General features: G+C 37.3%; 1 protein-coding gene across 2 annotated transcripts in view; it reads left to right on the top strand.

Annotated features, from left to right (window-relative positions):
* Positions 1–8,066: 8,066 nt before the first annotated feature.
* LOC119795701 (adenylate cyclase type 1-like) overlaps positions 8,067–20,462 on the top strand; it is a 60,060-nt gene continuing 47,664 nt past the window's right edge. For both annotated transcript variants that reach the window (XM_038303832.1, XM_038303831.1), the window contains exons 1-3: positions 8,067–8,675; positions 12,704–12,853; positions 13,047–13,165. In XM_038303832.1, coding sequence (XP_038159760.1) covers positions 8,067–8,675; positions 12,704–12,853; positions 13,047–13,165 — 878 coding nt within the window. The remainder of the gene's footprint in view (positions 8,676–12,703; positions 12,854–13,046; positions 13,166–20,462) is intronic.

The following is a 20,462-nucleotide window of genomic DNA, read 5'->3' as shown; positions in this document are numbered from 1 at the left end:
CACTAGTACTAAATATATTAGTATGTTTCAAAAATTCCAGAAGCTCTATTTTACATTAATAGGGCACGTTTATATTAAATGTTTTATTTTCTGTTCTAAAAGAATTTGAAATATAACAGAGCTTGATATGTAGAGAAGCTCACAATTCACAACTTGGGAATGAAGACCAGCGTATGTGAGTATGCCTTTATGCATTACTCACACACCCACATTTACACTTTCAGGACTAGAAAGGCACACGCTAATCTCCTGATGGTCCCCTCCCAACCTTATACTACCTGAACTGGATACTGGCTGCAGTGACAAAGTTTTGCAGCTAATCTCCAGTGTTGGAACCAGGGCTATGCTAATTTTCAAAGTGGCATTGTCCCTTTATGTTGTCCCACAGGCTCATTTATAAGCCTGGCCTGACCTATTTCTACAGCGCATATTTAATGCTTTTTAGATCCATTTGACATTCCTTAAGATATACCATTAGCGTAGACAGCACACTGGGAGTTTTATATACATTTTGATGTGTGTTTTTACTATTTGATCAATGAATTATGCTTATGGTGCACCTAGGAAGCCTCGCTGAAAGGGAGTTGTTGTTGGAGAAAAGCTGTTCTGTTGTCAGGGACTCAGGTTCAAGCTAATCTGCTCTAACCCTGCTCTAATTAGGATCAGGGCTTGCAGCCACTTTTTCCTGGTTATTGATCACTGGTTAATCCTTAAGACCTTCTAACAGCATACTCTGGTTTGATGTGACCTACACAATATTCATTGTACAGGTGGATTTTGATCATAAAAAAAGTTTCTCTGATTGTCTTTATCATTAGGCTACCCATTTTCCCATTGCTCTGTCTCTGCAAAACCAAATCTTAACTTGTTTGCATTCATGATTTTCAAACTCGCACAGTTGGTAGAGTTTAGTATTGTTGTATTCAAATTATTTCCATATCATGGTAAATATCAACCGGATTAAATGATAATTAATTAATCTATTAAACCGAACACAGTTATGAATTTATTTCATGTTCCCATTCTTATATGGCATATATCAAATATTTTCATAGTATTTAGATGTAAAATGTCAAAATGAAATACATCTGTTATGTTTTTTTGTCTGTCTGTGTTTGTCTCTGAGTGTATTTCCTTGATGCTTATCGCATGCGGCAGAGAATAGCTGCTGCTGGGATTCAGTGTGGCACGTGCTACTTTGGGAGACAGTCTCACGTACGAGCGAGGACACTTAGACTGGACACAAAGACACATGCGCAAACGCACAAGTAGGCTACACACTGAGATTATCTAAATAATCTAAAGCTTCGAGAGGATTTCTGAAAAGCGGGTGTTGCACTTGAATCCTGTGTGTCTAATAGCTATTGAAACACTCTAAGCTAACTAAAGTGTGTAACAAGTGCAGGTATGTCTTGCAGTCATAATTAAACTTCCTAATAATTTATTTGTCAACAAATATCCCTCCAGTAACAACCTAAGTAAATATTTCTTTTACATATTTTCATGCATTATGACTTAGCAGCCTTTTTCGATTAAAAGCTGTTGCTCAGCAGCATGCACATCCAAAGGACTTGATCAACACCACCCTGCACTTCTTTCAGCAATAATATAAAAAGGTAATGCCCCAGAGCATTTACAGCTTCAGAGGAACCTGGAAATTACACTCACTGTGCTAGACTGTTTAGAGTGTGAACATGTTTTGTAGACGAGATGAATATCTTGTGCTGAATTAAAAAACAACTACTTTACTGATTCAGGTTCTACCTTGATAATCAGTAGATTTTGTCAGTGCTAAAGTTCTTCAGCAAAATGTTTCAATAAATTGTAATCCAAATGTATCAAAACATACTGTAATTAATACACTCTGTGTTGTTGCTTTGTAGGCATATCCCAAAAGTGTGTTTACTCTGTTTTGGCTTAGGACATTGTGATTATACCTGACATAAGCTAATTTACATTATGTGCTGCTACTCCTCCTGGGTATGTCTTGGCTGTTCCATTTGTTACTGTTGAGCCAGCAGATAAAACCGCCAGTGTGTAGACACCCTGTTCTGTGCTTGATCCTCTGTCAGCAAATGTAAAGCACTGTTTATACATGGGTAACACATCTAAATGTTCTAGCTGATAATCTTCTCTGCTTTTTAAAAAGAATGATTTTAATGTCTCCTTGCTGGATCTATGTGGCTGATTTTTTCAAATACAGAAAATTTCTGCTTGTATGAGATGGAAACCCAAAAAGACATACATTCACAGTACAGATTGTGGTAAATGGTCTGTACTTCTATAGTGCTTTGTTCAGTCTAGGACCCCAAAGTTCTTCACACTACATGCATTCATTCACCAATTCACAAACACATTAACATGCTACCTGTTGTAACTAAAGGTTCCCTGGGGCAGACTGCCAGCAGACCCTCCTACTACTAACAGCAGGGAAGGCAGGGGATCAAAGACATACCGATGCTCAAAGTGGTTGTTACAGGACAAACCCCTACGTCCGGTTTGTGGGGACACCGTTGCTCTGTGTAGCAAGCACTAAGGCTTATTACTTTCACTACCGAAGTAGACAACCCCAAAATGTATATATATTTTACATATGAATCAAATAAGGTCCCTTGGAAAAACACTTTATTCACACTTTCTTTATGTTTCTTGCTTCTACATTCTTTTAGTGGCCTCTAGATGGCCTTTCCCAATCTTTAATTATTTCAAGTATATCAACCTATTCTCATTGTATGAAATCGTACGAAAAGTTATGCACCGTAATTTCGTACGTTTTGGACATTTTTTTGTCGTATGCGCATGCGACGCACCATTCATGAATATAGACTATAAATTACAATTAGCCCTAACCCTAACCCTGACCCTAACCCTAAGATATAAAACAGCAAGCAACGTAGTTAGAGACATAAACAAGTGATGATTGCACTGTTTTTCCCAGTTTTACGTCCGTCCACGGATCTGCTTTTTTTTTCTGTCTGCCAGCGCATGCGCACTGATGTGGTTTTTTGAGGAAAAACGTCCAAAACGTACGAAATAGTGTGCATAACTTTACGTACGATTTCATACGCACTCATAATTAGAATATGTTGAGTAGATGTCTTTGAACAGTGGATTTTTAATTGGCACTTCAAAATCCAGATATTTTAGATATTTTTTTATGACCTAAACCACTCATACTTGTTAACAACTTGAATAAGTGCAATTGGTGAATATTATTAATAAGTTAAATCACAACAAATGTTGCTATATTATCAAACTGTTAAAATGTTTACCAGCACTGGCCTCTCTTTAAAAATAGCAGATGACTCATGTAAAAGAACCACAAACACTTCTAATTTATATATGCTGATAGGTATTTTAAACACCAAAACTCACTGATAGCAATTATTCTGTTCAAGACTACAAACAAGAAAAAACTAAAACAACACCAAATTAATTAAACAATCAGTGGATTTAATATAAACAAAGCAGTGATGTGAATTTGGTATGTCGAGGGAACTGGCTGCAGTTGCAGGATGCTACCCTCCTCGAAACAAACCAGCAATGCAGGCTTAGCAGTTCAGTTCAGATCCATCAATAAAACATCCAACAGCAAGTGTGAGCAAATTCCCTCTGGAGTAAATATCAGCATCTAAAGCTACTTCTAATAATCAACCTGCCCAGGCAAGATGAAAGTAGCAAAGAATGACAAAAAGCAAAATGTCCTGTTTGAAAGGCAGGTTGGCAACAGCTCCCAATGATGTCCCTGGAATTGCTGTAGCTTCTTCCACAAGAAAGGGAGGGAGGAAAGTGGTTACCTGTCAGATTGCTTGGCCAAAGCAACAAGATAGGCCTACTCTACAGTAAACGAGGAGAAATGTCAAGTCCCCTTGGATCACAAAGAATATTCTCTGCTCAGGAACAAAGATGGCAGCTTCAGCTCAAGGGCCCTCCTACAGAACTGGAGTTTGGAAATCTGCAGACAATCTGTTCGCTCTGACTCCAAGCTTAAACAAGCTTTTTCTTCAAAGGAATTTTGAGAAGTGGTCTTCAAAGCAGTGGGAAGGGTGCAAAGGAGAGCTAATGGTGGATTTTATCACCTATGGTGTGATGTCAGAGCTGCAAGGCATGTTGGGACCTGTAGTTCCTTTTCTTTCTGGGTACCTCAGCCAACACAGATGTGCTACAAAAAATATATATATATCTACTATAAAAAAAAACAATAGAAAATTTTTGTGATGTAAAAATATCAGACATATTGACATATCTTTGCTTCAAATTAGATGCATTGGTGTGTGCCTTTTCTATCAAAGATTGCACTTTGAAAAGTTTTTAGTTTGACGAACAAGTCAGACACAGAATGCAGGCAGGGAGAGGGAGAGATGAAGTTTTAGAAGCAAAGCATGCAGCAGGAAGCTGGCTCCCTGTCTGTCTCTTTTGTCTGGTGTCCTTGGAATGCAGCTTTGTGCTGTGAACTCCCATAAGACCTCCCTTTGTTCTATGAAGATGAGGCTTGACAGAGTGTGACCATCCACTTACACCTGAAGTCACTAAAAACATAGGGGATAACATGTATACGTTGAACAATGGCTCTACTGTATTTATGCAAAGCAAAAATCAGAACAAAAGATTAAAAGAAAGGAAATCCAAGGCAAAAAAATTCTGCAATACATTGGTTGGAATATTTTGGGATTTAATATACTGCATATCATAAAATAATGAAACAGCAGCCTTGTTGTTTGGATTGATTTAGGAGATGCAACACTAAGAATGTTGAATTTATTATATAATCAGTTACAGAAAATCAGTTCCTGATTAATTACACCCAGTTTGGCAGACTACAAATGATACGACAGTCTTTCATTTGTATATCACCTTGGCGAGAAGGCACCGCTGACAGGTGACATACAGGTGCTGGTCATAAAATTAGAATATCATGAAAAAGTAGATTGATTTCAGTAATTCCATTTAAAAAGTGAAACTTGTATATTATATTCATACATTACATACAAACTCATATATTTCAGATGTTTATTTTGTTTAATTTTGATGATTACAAATGACAACAAATGAAAATCTCAAATTCATCATATCAGAAAATTAGAATATTGTGAAAAGGTTCAAAATTGATGGCCCCTGGTGCCACACTCTAATCAGCTAATTAACTCAAACCACCTGCAAAAGCCTTTAAATGGTCTTTCAGTCTAGTTCTATAGGCTACACAATCATGGGGAAGACTGCTGACTTGACAGTTGTCCAAAAGACGACCATCGACACCTTGCACAAGGAGGGCAAGACACAAAAGGTCATCGCTAAAGAGGCTGGCTGTTCACAGAGCTCAGTGTCCAAGCACATTAATAGAGAGGCGAAGGGAAGGAAAAGATGTGGTCGAAAAAAGTGTACAAGCAAGAGAGATAACCGCACCCTGGAGAGGATTGTGAAACAAAACCCATTCAAAAATGTGGGGGAGATTCACAAAGAGTGGACTGCAGCTGGAGTGAGTGCTTCAAGAACCACCACACACAGACGTATGAAAGACATGGGTTTCTGCTGTCGCATTCCTTGTGTCAAGACACTCTTGAACCAGCGTCAGAAGCGTCTTGCCTGGGCTAAAGAGAAACAGGACTGGACTGCTGGTGAGTGGTCCAAAGTCATGTTCTCTGATGAAAGTAAATTTTGCATTTCCTTTGGAAATCAAGGTCCCAGAGTCTGGAGGAAAAGAAGAGAGGCACTTCATCCACGTTGCTTGAAGTCCAGTGTAAAGTTTCCACAGTCAGTGATGGTTTGGGGTGCCATGTCATCTGCTGGTGTTGGTCCATTGTGTTTTCTGAGGTCCAGGGTCAACGCAGCCACATACCAGGAAGTTTTAGAGCACTTCATGCTTCCTGCAGCTGACCAACTTTTTGGAGATGCAGATTTCATTTTCCAACAGGACTTGGCACCTGCACACAGTGCCAAAGCTACCAGTACCTGGTTGAAGGACCATGGTATCCCTGTTCTTAATTGGCCAGCAAACTCTCCTGACCTTAACCCCATAGAAAATCTATGGGGTATTGTGAAGAAGAAGATGCAATACACCAGACCCAACAATTCAGAAGAGCTAAAAGCCACTATTAGAGCAACCTGGGCTATCATAACACCTGAGCAGTGCCACAGACTGATCGACTCCATGCCACGCCGCATTGCTGCAGTAATACAGGCCAAAGGAGGCCCAACTAAATACTGTACATGCTCATACTTTTCATGTTCATACTTTTCAGTTGGCCAACATTTCTATAAATTCTTTGTTTTTATTGGTCTTCAGTAATATTCTAATTTTCTGATATGATGAATTTGAGATTTTCATTTGTTGTCATTTGTAATCATCAAAATTAAACAAAATAAACATCTGAAATATATGAGTTTGTATGTAATGTATGAATATAATATACAAGTTTCACTTTTTAAATGGAATTACTGAAATCAATCTACTTTTTCATGATATTCTAATTTTATGACCAGCACCTGTATGATAAGATGACTGCCATGTTTATTTGTCAGCTTATTAAGTCCAGTGATGGTACATCTCTGTAGATAAGACATGATATCATTGTAAAGGCAAGGTGTCCTACATCCTGTGTCCCACATCTGAGTCTCTCTTGCTCTCATAGGAGAGATTGAGATTACAGACAGGAAAAGGAAGACATGAAGAAAAGGTAAAAGACAGAATGAAATATCACTTGATTTGCTTAACAGAAAGAAGGCAGATTCTGAAGTTCAGCTGGGATTAGAGATAATTTCTATTACTAAACATAGCATCCTTAATCAGTGGGAGGGGGTCTTTTTGGAGGGAGCAACAAATAATGTCACTATCACTCTTCTGAGGACCTGAGTAAATGTGTCTTCTTGTGATAAATGCATTCATCAAAGGGACATCTATCTATCTATCTATCTATCTATCTATCTATCTATCTATCTATCTATCTATCTATCTATCTATCTATCTATCTATCTATCTATCTATCTATCTATCTGATGAATGGAAACGAGAAGTGGGGATTAAAAAAAAGACAAACACACTAAACAACTACCAAAATAACTCTTACTCTATCTTTCTGTGTCTCAATCTCCCTCACACACAAACCTTGATTCTATTTTTCATCTCATCCATTCCCCCCCTCTCTCTCTCTTTTTGTTTATCTGCCACATTCTATAACCTCACTCCAATTCTGTGCTGGATCAGTGAAAGCTGGGACACAAACAGCTGAGCCAAAGAGACACAGACAGTGAGAGTTTTTGGGTGGAGGGCGGGGAGAGGGACAGAAGGCATGCGGAGTGTGGCATGGTCGAGTGCTGGACTTTGGCACCTGCCGTCCATCTGTCACTTTCTTCCACCCTCTCCATGGCATCGACGGGTCGCAACGATGGCAGCCAATGCCGGGTCATTAATCTTTAGCTGGTAATGAGCGACACGCCTCCCTCGGAATGCCAACAACGGTGCTGCTTTTAAGGGAGTTCTTATTGTGAATGGAATGTATTTTTTTTAATGTATGCCCTAAGCAAATTAATCACGTGTGTGCAGATTTAAATAAACAAATGGCATCACTCAAATGATAGATTTGCAGGGGTAACATGACAGAAACATGTCCTAAAGAAGACGATGCATTGCTTGTACTGTTCTACTGTCTCCACTCAATCCGTCTTGACTCAGTGCGCTGAGTGGCTCAGACGTGTCTTGTCTTCAGCTTACAATGCGCAGGCGTGATCCTATCAGAGCCCCGCAAAAAAAAAAAAAAAAAAGCTGTATCCATCCAGAAATACACGTCGTGTCTCTCGTCCCTCGTGTGGTGCCCAAACGGAGGCTGAAAGATCCGTTCTGCAGCAGGACTTAATACACAGCAGAGGAAATGAAGATTTTATTTCCCGTTAAACCTTCTGGACAACACAGTCCAACCTGTGGATAGTCTGGTGCGCGTCCGTCCAGCCTGCGCTATTTGGGACGCTCTGCTTCTTGCTGTGCGCGTCTGTTTTTTTCTTCATCCTTCCATCATTGGCGGCTCAGCGTGGGATCTGCTGTTCGAGCTGAGGCTTGTGCAGGTATTCAGTTTATGAATGGCACTAACATGGAGGAAATGCCGTTTCAGAAAGTCAAAACCAGGCGAAAAAGAAGTCACTGTCCACCGGGTGTCCCCCTGACCACAATCGCCTGCGAGGACGAGTTCGACTGCAAGGAGCTGGAGTCCCTCTTCCAAAACTACAACCTGAAACTGGAGCAGACGTCCACGCTTAAAGCCCTCGCGGTCCTCATCTTCACCTCAGCGACGCTGACCGTGGTGGAGCTTCTGTCCGGCCCGAGCCTCACCATATCCAAGGGGTCCCATCCGATCCACTGTATCATCTTCCTCTCCCTCTTCATAGTAACGAACGTCAAGTACCTGCAAGTGACTCAGCTCCAGCAGATTGTTAACCTGACGCTTCTCTTCAGCTTCACTTTTTCCTTCCTCTGCTGCCCCTTTTCCCTGGGCGCGATGGGACTGGAGCCCCCCACGTCCCCAGAGCAGGGTGTGTGGCAACTCATCCTGGTCACCTTCGTCGCCTACGCGCTGCTACCTGTGAGGACGCTCTTAGCTATCGTGTTCGGAGTCATGGTGTCCATCTCGCATCTAATTGTGACTGCCACTTCTGTTACGGTGAAAACTCAGAAACTATGGAGAACGGTAAGTAGGCTACATCTGCGCTGTGAATAATAAGCCTGTCATCTTTTTTTAATTAGTAAAACCTATACAGCAACATCTATAGTAGGCTATTTAACGCCGACTGCAAAGTTTGGATGCCAGTTCAGCACAAAGGACAGCTCCCCGCAGGGAGACACTTTGAAGCTTTGTTTAACTCTGACCCAAAACAGGCCACAGCAATACCTTACCTTGTTTTAATTAAAGGAAAGAAGAATAGATGATAATTATCAAGTTGTCATTTACGCAAACACATGACAAAAATACAAAATATATCAACTATTTCTGTGCATTGTAAGTGCATGTGGACACATGCATTACTGTATACAGAAGGCCTATAAAAATTAAACCATAATACTGTATAACCTGACATGTTATGTCATGGTTTATGTACCACCCTGACATGTTTGACAGAGGAGGGTGACTATTATTTTGAGAAGTTATAAAAGTTATCTTTTAAGAACAAATTGCTGCCATAGTCATTTCATGAAAAGAGGTAAACATATTTAAAGTGCACCACTGCAAAAGTTCAAGAAAAATGGCAAGTTTTAAACTCCCACAAGGATAAGTGACCAAGTTCCCTGATCGATTTATTTCTTTCGCTACTCCTAAATACTCTAAATTAAAATAATCATATATGAAAACAATTGGTTAGGACCTCTTTCATATCAAACCAGTGTAACTTTGTCTTCATCTGAGTTCAACAGATTTGTTCCATTTGGATCTTCTAGGTTTCATCATTCGAAATCTGAGTTTTGAAGTTAAAGGTAATAACTCAAGCTCAGAGTGAAATAGGTGAGCACTCCTATAATAGATTTAGCTTTTCAAGAGACTTGCCACAGACCTGTGGGGATGGGGGGTGGGGATGTCACCTTATATTATCAGACGGATATAAAAAACCCTAGTATATGTCTTTGGTGTCCAAAAAGTGCTAACTCAGCCACTTGAACAAAGGCACAGTGACAAGTGATGGGTTAAAAAAAAGTGGTATTTGTGGGGTAACTACAGTCCAGTTTATTAAAAGTAAGATGTTTTCTAATATAACCATTCAGAATCTTCAACATTGCCAAACTGGTGAGTTTTGCAAGTTTTAGGTCCAAGCCTAAAACCAAAGGACATCTCTTTTGACATACCTTTTGCCCTGATTGTGTATGAAATACTGCTTCTTATTTAATATTTTTTACTTCTGTGTTTTTTAACACCGTTTCCTTTTATTAGCTTTATATCATGCTGATTGCATTTCTTTTTGAAATCCCTGTACAACACTTGTGTAACTTGAGATGTTTTATATGTGCTCTAAAAGTAAATTGATCGGAATTAAACCAGTCTGTAAACCACTAAATGCTTCCTCAAGCATAGGTGTCTGCCTCATAGGGTCTTGGCTTGGAACTTTAAACTGAGTGACAAAACAAAAAGTAGGGCAAATTACTGGGTCAGTGACATGAACCACTTGGACCAGATCTCGGTTTTGTAAAGAAAAGAAAAGTGATTAGAAACAAACTCCATGTATCTTAGCATTTAATCAATTTTCATAAAAGAGAATTAGCTACATTTTTCACAACATTTTAATGGTTAATAGATAATTTTAGCCTACACGCTACTTTTAGAATCAGGATTAAGCTGTTTATAGAGCGCTTAAAACTGAGATTTTGTCAGGTATTCACACTATCATACCACAAGGGCATAACTTTGAGATGAAGTTGTTTGGGGGGAGGTTCAGTACAATACGTAGGAGATACTTGCGTAGCACTGTAAAGGACGGTGATCACAGTGCAACCACAGATAGCTAATCCATTAAGCTCAGAGATGAGCTGTGTGGCATGAGCCTGTATGTCCCAGGTTAGAACCAACCACCCACAACAGGTCTCAAGTATTTAGCTTGTACTTCTTCCATCAGGAAAGCCCAGTCTGCATCCATATATTCGTAAAAGGAGTTTGGACTTGAAATAATTTTCTTAACTTTAACTTTAGGTTTCAATACCATCCTTAGAAAAATGTGACACATTGTAAATCATGTTAAACAAGAACACATACTGTGTTCCAAATTGTATCACACTCTCAACGATTTCATGATATACATTATATATTACATAATTATATATAGCTATATATTTCTTTATTTCCAATAGCATTTGTTACCAAAATATCCAATGTATATAAAAATGAAAGTTACAAATAAAACATTTTCAGTTTTGCTTTTGCAAAGTGAGATTTGTTAAAGCTCTTTTTCTTTATGGTTAATTTTCACTGTATTGTTGCGGATATGGTTTACCACCGCAAAACAAAATCAATGTACATTTTAGATAAAGTAGGTGCATTACATCCATTGTATTGCCTAAGTATTTATGAAAATGCGTACTGAAATCATAAGTGCTGCAATAATGTAAGCTGTTACCAAATTAAGACAGCAAAAAGGCAGAACACAACAGGGAAGAAAAAATACATGAATAAATCATTTGATTTATTTCCTTGGGCGCTTAATTACTGTCAACAATGAAGGCATGGTTGTACTCTCTTTAGAGGTGTGTATATTTGTCCACAAAGTAAGCATTAGCTAGCACTAAGGTTAAAAGGAGTCACACTGCTGCAGCCACTGCGGTGATGGCTGATCAGAGCATGGGGTCACCAATGATTCAATGCCATGGATACAGAAAACGAAGAATTAGGCTACCTTTTAGTAGTTGTAGTTCACTTACTGTTTCTTTGAAGGTGAACATAAGTGTGATATCATTTGTTATAAAAAAAACATTAATATCAATTTTTTTCCTGCCTCCTGTCCTCCTTTAATTTTTCTGTGTTTCAGATTATCAGACACATTTCGAAATCAGAGAAAGATTAATTAATTCAAAAAGCTATTTTCAAATGGTAATTTCATTTATAAAGTTGAGAGACTTATAACCCCTCACTTACCCTATGTGGATAAAAGTGTTTGGCCAGTAAATCTAAGATGGTTTGCTGAAACAGCTTTTAAGCAACCAGTGTTGGAGGTTTTACATCACTGTTGAGGAATTATTTTCCTGTCTTTTTTTAAAATAATTGCCTTTTTTTACCCGGAAGTTCCAATTGTTTCAAATAAACTCTGGTCTAGGCTTTTGCCGGTTCACTCTAAAATTTTAATTCAGCTATTCATTTTACTCTTTTTTTTTCCTTTTTCGTAGATTTCCCTGTTTGTTTTTTAATCACTTTTTTGCTTCTTGAACACTGCTTGCCTGTGCCTATATCAATAAACTGATTCTCGTTCAGGCAAACATGGATTCAGCCATTTACAGTTTGTGTTTAGGTTAGTCAATAAGCAAAGTTCCACCATAGCCTATCATAATACCAACACAATTTTTAACCATTGGCATTTAATTATTTTGTGATTGATGCCATTGACTTTTTCCCCAGAGTTTTCCAGATCAAGACATGTTTGATTGGGGGGTGGGGTGGAGCGACATAAGTAAATAAATATAAATTACTGTAAGGAGATCTAAAGATTAGATTAGGACCATAAAAATGGGAATCTTTTAAAATATTCTATGTTTCCTGACAGGTTTAATTGAAGATACATTTTTTAAAGTTATTTCATCGGTTCACAAGGCATTAACATTTTTACATATATTCCAGGTGTGAATGGTAAGTTTTTATTTTTTGTTTAGTTAATAAGTAAAATCTTTATGTGACAACATAACTTTGTATCCTTTTATATTACATTTGTTTGATGACCTAACAGATTTAAGTGTGAAAAAAAATAATAAAATACAATAAATTGGTGAACAGGCAAACACAATTAGACATCACCATTTTTGAAAAAGGTAATCCAAAGAACCTCAATATGTTTTCTTATACAGATTACTGTATATATACAATATAGTAAGCTGTGGGTTCCTTCAAAGTTGTTTGGTGGCAAACTAATTTTCTAATTTCGAGATCTTTAGGACCTTTCCAACAAGATCAATTTCCCCTAATCTATTTTTCAACTCAGTGCTCTGCCTCACCAGTTATTTATTTGATGCATTTTTCCTCTTTCCCAGCTGGTTGCAAACACTGTGCTGTTCACCAGTGTCAACCTGTCAGGTCTGTTTGTTCGCATCCTGACTGAGCGAGCCCAGAGAAAAGCCTTCCTGCAGGCTCGCAACTGCATTGAAGAACGACTACGAATGGAGGATGAGAATGAAAAACAGGTAAAACCTGGGCCCAAATCAAATGTATGTGTTATATGCATATCACATATTTCTCAGATTTCCATCCCAAAATTTTTTTTATTTCTGGCAACACATTTTTCACAGTGATAATGTTTCTGCAATGCTCCATATAAATGAAAAGTGTTTCATTTCTCCCTGCTCTCCCTTTTTTTTGATACACACATGCACTCAGGAGCGCCTGCTAATGAGTCTGTTGCCCAGAAACGTAGCTATGGAGATGAAAGAGGATTTCCTGAAGCCCCCTGAAAGGATCTTTCACAAAATCTACATCCAGCGTCATGACAATGTCAGGTAGGACCGGATGATACAGCATCACTGTTCTACAGCAGAGCTTTGCTCCTGTTCAAATGAAAAGAAATCTCTCTCCCTCTCTCTTTTAGTTTGACTCAAGTGTTGCCACTTTCAGTCATTTCAATTTAGATTTAGTACTTTCTCCTCATGGGGAAATGTACATCATAAACAGTGGAAACACTTTCAAGACATTATGATCCCTCCTCAATGAGGATCAGCGGAAATTCTACCGAGATGCCTGGTAAATGAAACATTGAGGACTGTGCAAAAGTATTTAAAATTAGCAAGCCTGCTGATAAGGGACAACTAATTTTCACCTTAAATTTTGGTGAAGGAAATTGTTTTATATAACATTAGAAAAGGAAAGATAAACTTACTGTATATCTTACTGTATATTTAAAAATATGGACAACCTTACAAAGAGAAACTCTGAGACTTTAGGAGAATTTAAAGCTCCAGTGTGTAATAATTAGAAGGGTTTACTGACAGAGATGTAATATATTATATATAAGTATGATATTTTTTACCATATATGAACTGAAAGTATCAGTCTTTATGTTTGCATGGCCTTAGAAATTGCTATTTATTATCATGTGCTGTAGGAGTGGCTATCATATCTATGGAGGCAGGCTTCTTTGCACCATTGCAGCACAGAGCTGACAAACTAATGACTGTAGCGATGACCATTAGCTCAAATCTGACTGTACAGTAAAAACAAAAGCAACTTTACTAATTGGGATTATTTATATCACACATGTAGTACGTACACCGTTACATCCACTACTTATCCATCCTCAAAGCATTTAAGGGATTAATTGATATCGGAAGAGCACATTGATATGTAATAACAGCATTATAGAATCAACTATGCCAAACAGGCATAACAGGCAGGTTAGTAGTTACTGTATAATGTAAGACAGAATCAAAATGAGGAGATACCCCATGAGATGATGCACGAGTCTTACCCATTTGAACAGTGTTTTGATACTTCATCTTCATCTGCTCCCAGCTGTGCTCGTCCCCCTCGAGATTGCACCAAAATGTAATGAAATAATACCATTCAAGCAGTACACTAGATTCACCTAGTAATGTTTTTGTCAGTACAATGGGCTATGGCAACAATTTTTCGCTTTTAGCCTTTCATCAGGTGGCCTCAACTAAAAACAAAAACTTTTCTTCCAAAAGCATTTATCTATCAAAATCCCAAAATCTAGGTTTTCCCATTGGGATTCACTCTACCAGCAACTAGAAAAGGGCAGAACAATCATCCACATAAAAAAACAAAAATAAAAAAAATAACATAATAAATTCTAAATCCACAGCTATACAGCTGTGAAATAATGCTTTGCTGCATTCTGTTTCTCTTTCTCTAAATAAATCACTGCCTTTCAATGGGCACAGCTGATCTGAACATCAAGTAGAAAAAGAGGAAGAGAGGGTCGAACTATCTTTCTGATGTCATGAAATCAAAGGCGTTTAAAGCAATTTGTGTTAAACCATATTTACTAGTTTACTTGACAGTCCCAGTTGCAGGGTTTAAAGATCACGTCACCAAGGCATTTTCCATTCACCCCTCTGTCTTTTCTTTCTATTTTTCCCGCACCCAACTCTTGATGCCTTTTTGGTGTTATTTACCTACCTTTTGAGTGATTGATTGCTGCAACCTGGAAGACTAGTTTGATTTATTTTTATTTTAAATTGAACCATAAAATACTGTATTAAAAATGTCCTCTAAATAAAACAAAAACAGACATTAAAAAGAGCTGCAATAACATATCATTATTTCATTATATTATGTATACAGTCAAGATAGCTTTTGTTTAAGTGTCAGTTATTACACATTCATTGTGGACCTAGGAACCATTGGCAAGCTCTTTTTTCCTTTACAACTGGTCCGTTTACTATTAAAAATATACAGGAAGTTTAAAACGTTATATAGTTGGCATTTTTAACATCTTTTGTTACCACCCAGCCGCCTTCCAGTGTGATTTCAACATAACTTTGAAGCCCTGTTTTCTCCCGAAAGTACTGTGGAGACAGCCAACATTCAAATAATAATTATCTTCTTCAATTCTTTTTCTATTACCACATATTTGACATCACCAGAAAGCTTAGACTCAACTCTCAGGATCTGTAAGTAATCAAAAAACCCAGGTAGACTTGTTCATTGATTAGTCCTAGCCTGTAACTTGGCTCGATGTTCTTATCCTAATGTATCAATGGACTAAACAGTTTAAATATTTTAAACAATAAACTGCTACTCAGCATCAAATTGTAGCATTTATCTATGAGTAGTACATTGATGTATATTAAAAAAACAAACAAAAAATCTAAGAAACATTTTTTTTGGTAAGACTCTCACTTTGAGCAGCTCCTTAAATGACAACATTACAGGAAATGATCTAATGAGTCACATGACAGAAAAGAGTCCATTAAAAATCATTTCCTTCTTTTTTATTGTTATATTGTGGCTCCCTAACTGATGGACGCAAATAACCAATTTAGTGCACCATAAAGTAATGATGTTATTCTCCAGAAACAATCATGTTGTTCTCTGGAAACATAAACACAGCAATTTCTTAGGGTCAAATAAAATAAAATAATCTCTAATGTACATCCAGTGCAGCTCTTTGTTATAATCCTCCTCTTTCTTTTATGACTTTCTAACCCTTTTTCTCCTGGTTCTGTTGTTCTATCAGTTGTGTTGGACCTTTAACCTTTTGTCAGATAAAGAGTAAACCAGTGTTTGGGGAAAAACATAAATGTATTGCTAGAAGCTGCACTTCCTTTCAACCCTTCCACTTTTTCTATCTCTGCTTCTCTGGCTTCATTGTCAAATCTACCCTTTCAGCTCCAGCATTTCCTTGTTTTGTCTTGTCTTATCTTCAGCTCTTCTTCTGTCCTTCCTTCTGCTCTCTTGGAACAGCAGCAGGGAGGCTTGACGAGAAGAGTTTGCTTAGCCCTGGGATTAAGTTGCTACAGGGGATTAAATGCAATTGAGACTAGATTCTTGTTGCGTAACACTCTTAGTATGTGTATGGGTGTCTACATGTGTGTGCTTTTGGGTGCACATTGAGTTTGAATACGGACGGAGCTCTGATGATTGCTTTTGGCCTCTAACTTCTTTGAGCCCAGCTTTAAAGGGTAAGTTAGAAAGGACAAGACCAGTTTTTGGGTGGCCTTTAATGAAGAAAAATAGATGTAAAGTTTTGCACTTTTGTGGTAAAAATGTCTGAAGAATGCTTCTTTTATGTAATGCAATTAGAAAAGTGGTTTAAAAAGGAATTCAAATTTTATTAGCAAAATAAATCTATACTTATTTTTTAACATAAACTTGCAGTTTAAAAGCCATCCAAAATAGTGTAGGCTATATTATATTCAGTCGCTGGCTTGTACCAAATTACATTTATTCCAATACAAATTATAAGATAATCAGAATAGTTCAACATTGTCCTACTTCTTTGTTTTAAGAAAAAAATTACATTGTATTTAGTTTTCTTGATTAAGAATTCCTTAATTTAGAATCACCTAAAATAAATGTTTACGTTTGATTTACAATAAATATGTTTACATCAAAGCTACACATCATTGTTACCCGTTTTACGGTAGTAATTTAGCCAAATTAATTCTTCTACTTAATACATTATGAACCAGATCTAAGCCATTGTGAATCCTCCTAAATAACAAAAACATACTATACCATTCATAATTTTGTATAAAATAATACTCAAACAGAGATTGGCAAGTAACAATTAACTGCTTTAAGTGGGATTACTATGAAATTAAATCCAAACAATTATAAATAATCTGCCAGAGTGTTCTCTTTAGACTTTTAATAAATCAAACTAGCCCACTCAAAAAAGCGAGTATTACATAGTCAAATCTTGTTGTAAGCATATTGCACTTTTATTTACCGTCAGCACATCCACTGCCCACACTTTATCTCCAGAGGGGCCTGTCCACTAACCCTAAAGCCTGCTCCCTCGTATCTTAAACTTTGGGATTAAATTGACATCACATTTGCCAAACTAGCAACAGAATGCCTTCCGGAGCGGAAAAGAACACATTTGCATAATTGGGCAAATAAGTCTTCAAATAAGTGCCACTGGAGAGGAAGTGAGTGATTTTTGGTGTGTGTCAATGTGTGTGGTTTTGACAGAGGTACAGATTGTCAGATGATAACAGGTATAATGTTCTGGTTAATGGTTGATGCTGTTATTAATTCGAGGTTAATGTAGTCAAAAAAAATATCACCCCCACTGTGGCCGTAGATAATTCTCTTTACTTTTGACGATCCAGATGTCAGAGGTGAACTATTTTGTGGTTTATATTAATCAATTGTAAATAATTCAAACCATCATTCAGAACTTTCTACCTTCAAGAGTTAAATCCCTACTTACTTCTGCAGCACATAAAATTGCAGCTGCCCTACTTTACTATTTTTTTGGTCTCATATTAGTCCTTATTATGTCGTAAAATAACGTAAAACAATCTACATTACACAAGGAGCGGCCAAGCAAACTAACTATGTGTCTGTTAAACCCCCCAGCTAGAAATAGTACTAAATGAGTTTTGAACCTTCTGGGAAAAGGCATCCTGAGACAGCAGTATGCTTCTCTCCAGAATTTTAACCTAACAATTAAATTAATTTAATTTTAGTTTATTTATATAGCGCCACCTCACAACACCTCATTTCAACTCACTTTACAGAGACAATTCAACCAGATAATACAGTGAAATTGATTTAAAGTTTTCTATCAACGGAAAACCAGTTGATTGCATCGACTTATTGACTCTTCAGCAATCTCTCACACCAAGCATGCTTGAAGTGTCAGTGGAGAGGAAAACACCCTTTTAACAGAAAGAAACCTCCAGCAAAACCAGATAACGATGTAAAGCTCACATATGTAGTGACTATCAAAACTGTTTGCAACTCTCTAAAAATGTATATTTCTGATGGAAAAAGAAAGGCCAAATAATTGTTTTTTCTCATGTGAAAACATGATTCCTTCCCTGAACTAATTTCCTGCAAGAACAAAATTTGAACACACGTTTAAACTAAATCAAAAAACAACCAACAAGATAAGAAGATAATCAGAGATGTAAGGAAAATAAAACCCCCAAATCTATAGGGAAGAGAATATAGAAAAACAAGCAAATAGGCACAAATAAATGAACTAATATGGAAAGATTGATTAGAACATAATAATCAACAATGACATTTTGTATCCATACAAAGGAAAAAGAAACCAACACCCAAACACTTTGAGGAAATGACACGTTACTCATTTAACCTTGTATTTTCTGTTTAGTCTTCTGTTTTTTCTTTTTATTAGGTATACCAGTCTTAACGTAAATCAATGCATTTAGACATGCGGACATGATCAAGATGATTTACTGCAGTTAAAACTGGACATCAGAAAGGGGAAGAAAGCTGACTTAAGTGACTTTAATCATGGCTTACTGTAGTTCTTGGTGCTAAACGGAATGGTTGAAGGCATCATAAAGAGATAGAAATATCCAGGGATGGCAGTTATGAGTGCAAATGCCTTGTTGATGACAGATGTCAGAGAATAATGGCCAGACTGGTTTGAGCTGATAGAAAAACAATGGTAACTTAATTAACCACTTTTTACAACCAAGGTATGCAGGAGAGCATCTCTGAACACACAACACATTAAACCTTCAGGCAGATGGGCTACAGCAGCAGAAGACCACACCCACCCACCCCAGTCAGCTAAGAACAAGAAACTGTACAATATAAGATTGAAAAAATGTTGCCAGGAGTCTTGATTTCTGCTGCTGCATTTAGGATCACAATTTGGCATCAGTAACATGAACGCATTGATCCATCAGGCTGCTGGTGGTGGTATAATGGTTCGGGGAATATTTTCTTGCACACTTTGGGCCCCTTAGTAGCAGTTGAGCATAGTGTAGATTCCATAGCTTACCTGAGTATTAAGCGATAAGATAAGATAGGACTTTAATGATCTCATAACGGAAAAATACACCTATGCTCATTGCACTACATTGTTGCTGACTATGTCCATCCCTGTATGACCACAGGTACCCATCTTATGTAGTATTTCCAGCAGAATAACGTGTCATGTTATTCTGACATGTTTAAGAAACCAGTCTGAGATGGTTTCTTGTCCAAAGAGAAGCGCAGTCTCCCTGTAATTAAGTGAAAGGGTGGAGACAGAGTAAACAAATATGCACGCCCAGGAAAAGGAGGGGGTCACTTCAGTGTCTGAAATTTGGAAGGGATTCTGCTGGGAGTTGCAAGGAAGTGGGCTGCTATTCAGCTGATGTTTGACTGGGTAAGGCCATATTGAATGGCTGCCACTATAAGGGGTCCAACCAGACACTAGCAAGGTGTACCTAATAAAGTGGCCGGTGAGTGTATATTCCATGTTATTAAATAATCTCATTGCACTGAAAATTAGAGTTATTCACATTCTTTCAAGGCTGGATTTATGGCTGGTAATCAATAGGAGAAACATAGAACATAGCAAACAGGTACATTTTCTGATTCCTTTCAAGTTCTAGTTTAAATGTATTTATCTCTGATGATCCTTCCTTAATGCTGAAACTTCCGCCTTTTCCCGAATAAGCAGGAAATTTTGTGCATTTCAGTGACCTTGCGTCTAAAAAAATTGCTAAAGTGAATCAATTGGATCTGTAAAAAAACACTGACTTACAAGTGAACTATTTCCTTTTTAGAAAATACTGTATGAACTAAATCCCTTCAGGAGCATTCCCACTAATCTATTATATCCAACTGTATATATAAAGTAAATATGATCAACAAGCTTTGGATCTAAGAAGCAATTATTTTGAGGGCTTATTCTTACTTTTTTACCACTAATCGATTTAAATCTCGCTTTCCTCAGTAGGAATGCATAATACATAAAGCTAGTCTGCATTATTGAATATAAATTTGGAGCATAATACAGTATGGAACAAATGTATCTGATAAAAAGTCCAAGAAGTTATGATATTTTATCTACTGATTTGATTTATTTGATATGGCAATTCTCTTTTAAATACACCTACTGCACTTAGCCTATACACATACACAATATATGAAGATTTTATAATAATCCTGGATTAAGTTCATATTTAAACCAATGAACATGTGATGTGTAGGAGGATGATTTGGATAGATATATCTCTTTCAGAATCAAACACTGTGTAATTTGATTTTTTAGTATAATCACTTTGTTTATTTTTTCTGCTGCATCTTAAATACAGTACATTAAGAGCACTTAATGTAGAAGCTGTTTGCTTTTTTTCA

This window comes from Cyprinodon tularosa, unplaced genomic scaffold (genome assembly GCF_016077235.1).
Source record: "Cyprinodon tularosa strain WSP-4 unplaced genomic scaffold, ASM1607723v1 ctg52, whole genome shotgun sequence".
NCBI lineage: Eukaryota > Metazoa > Chordata > Actinopteri > Cyprinodontiformes > Cyprinodontidae > Cyprinodon > Cyprinodon tularosa.
The sequence above is the reverse complement of the archived record's forward strand: the minus strand, read 5'-3'. Positions and strand labels throughout refer to the sequence as shown.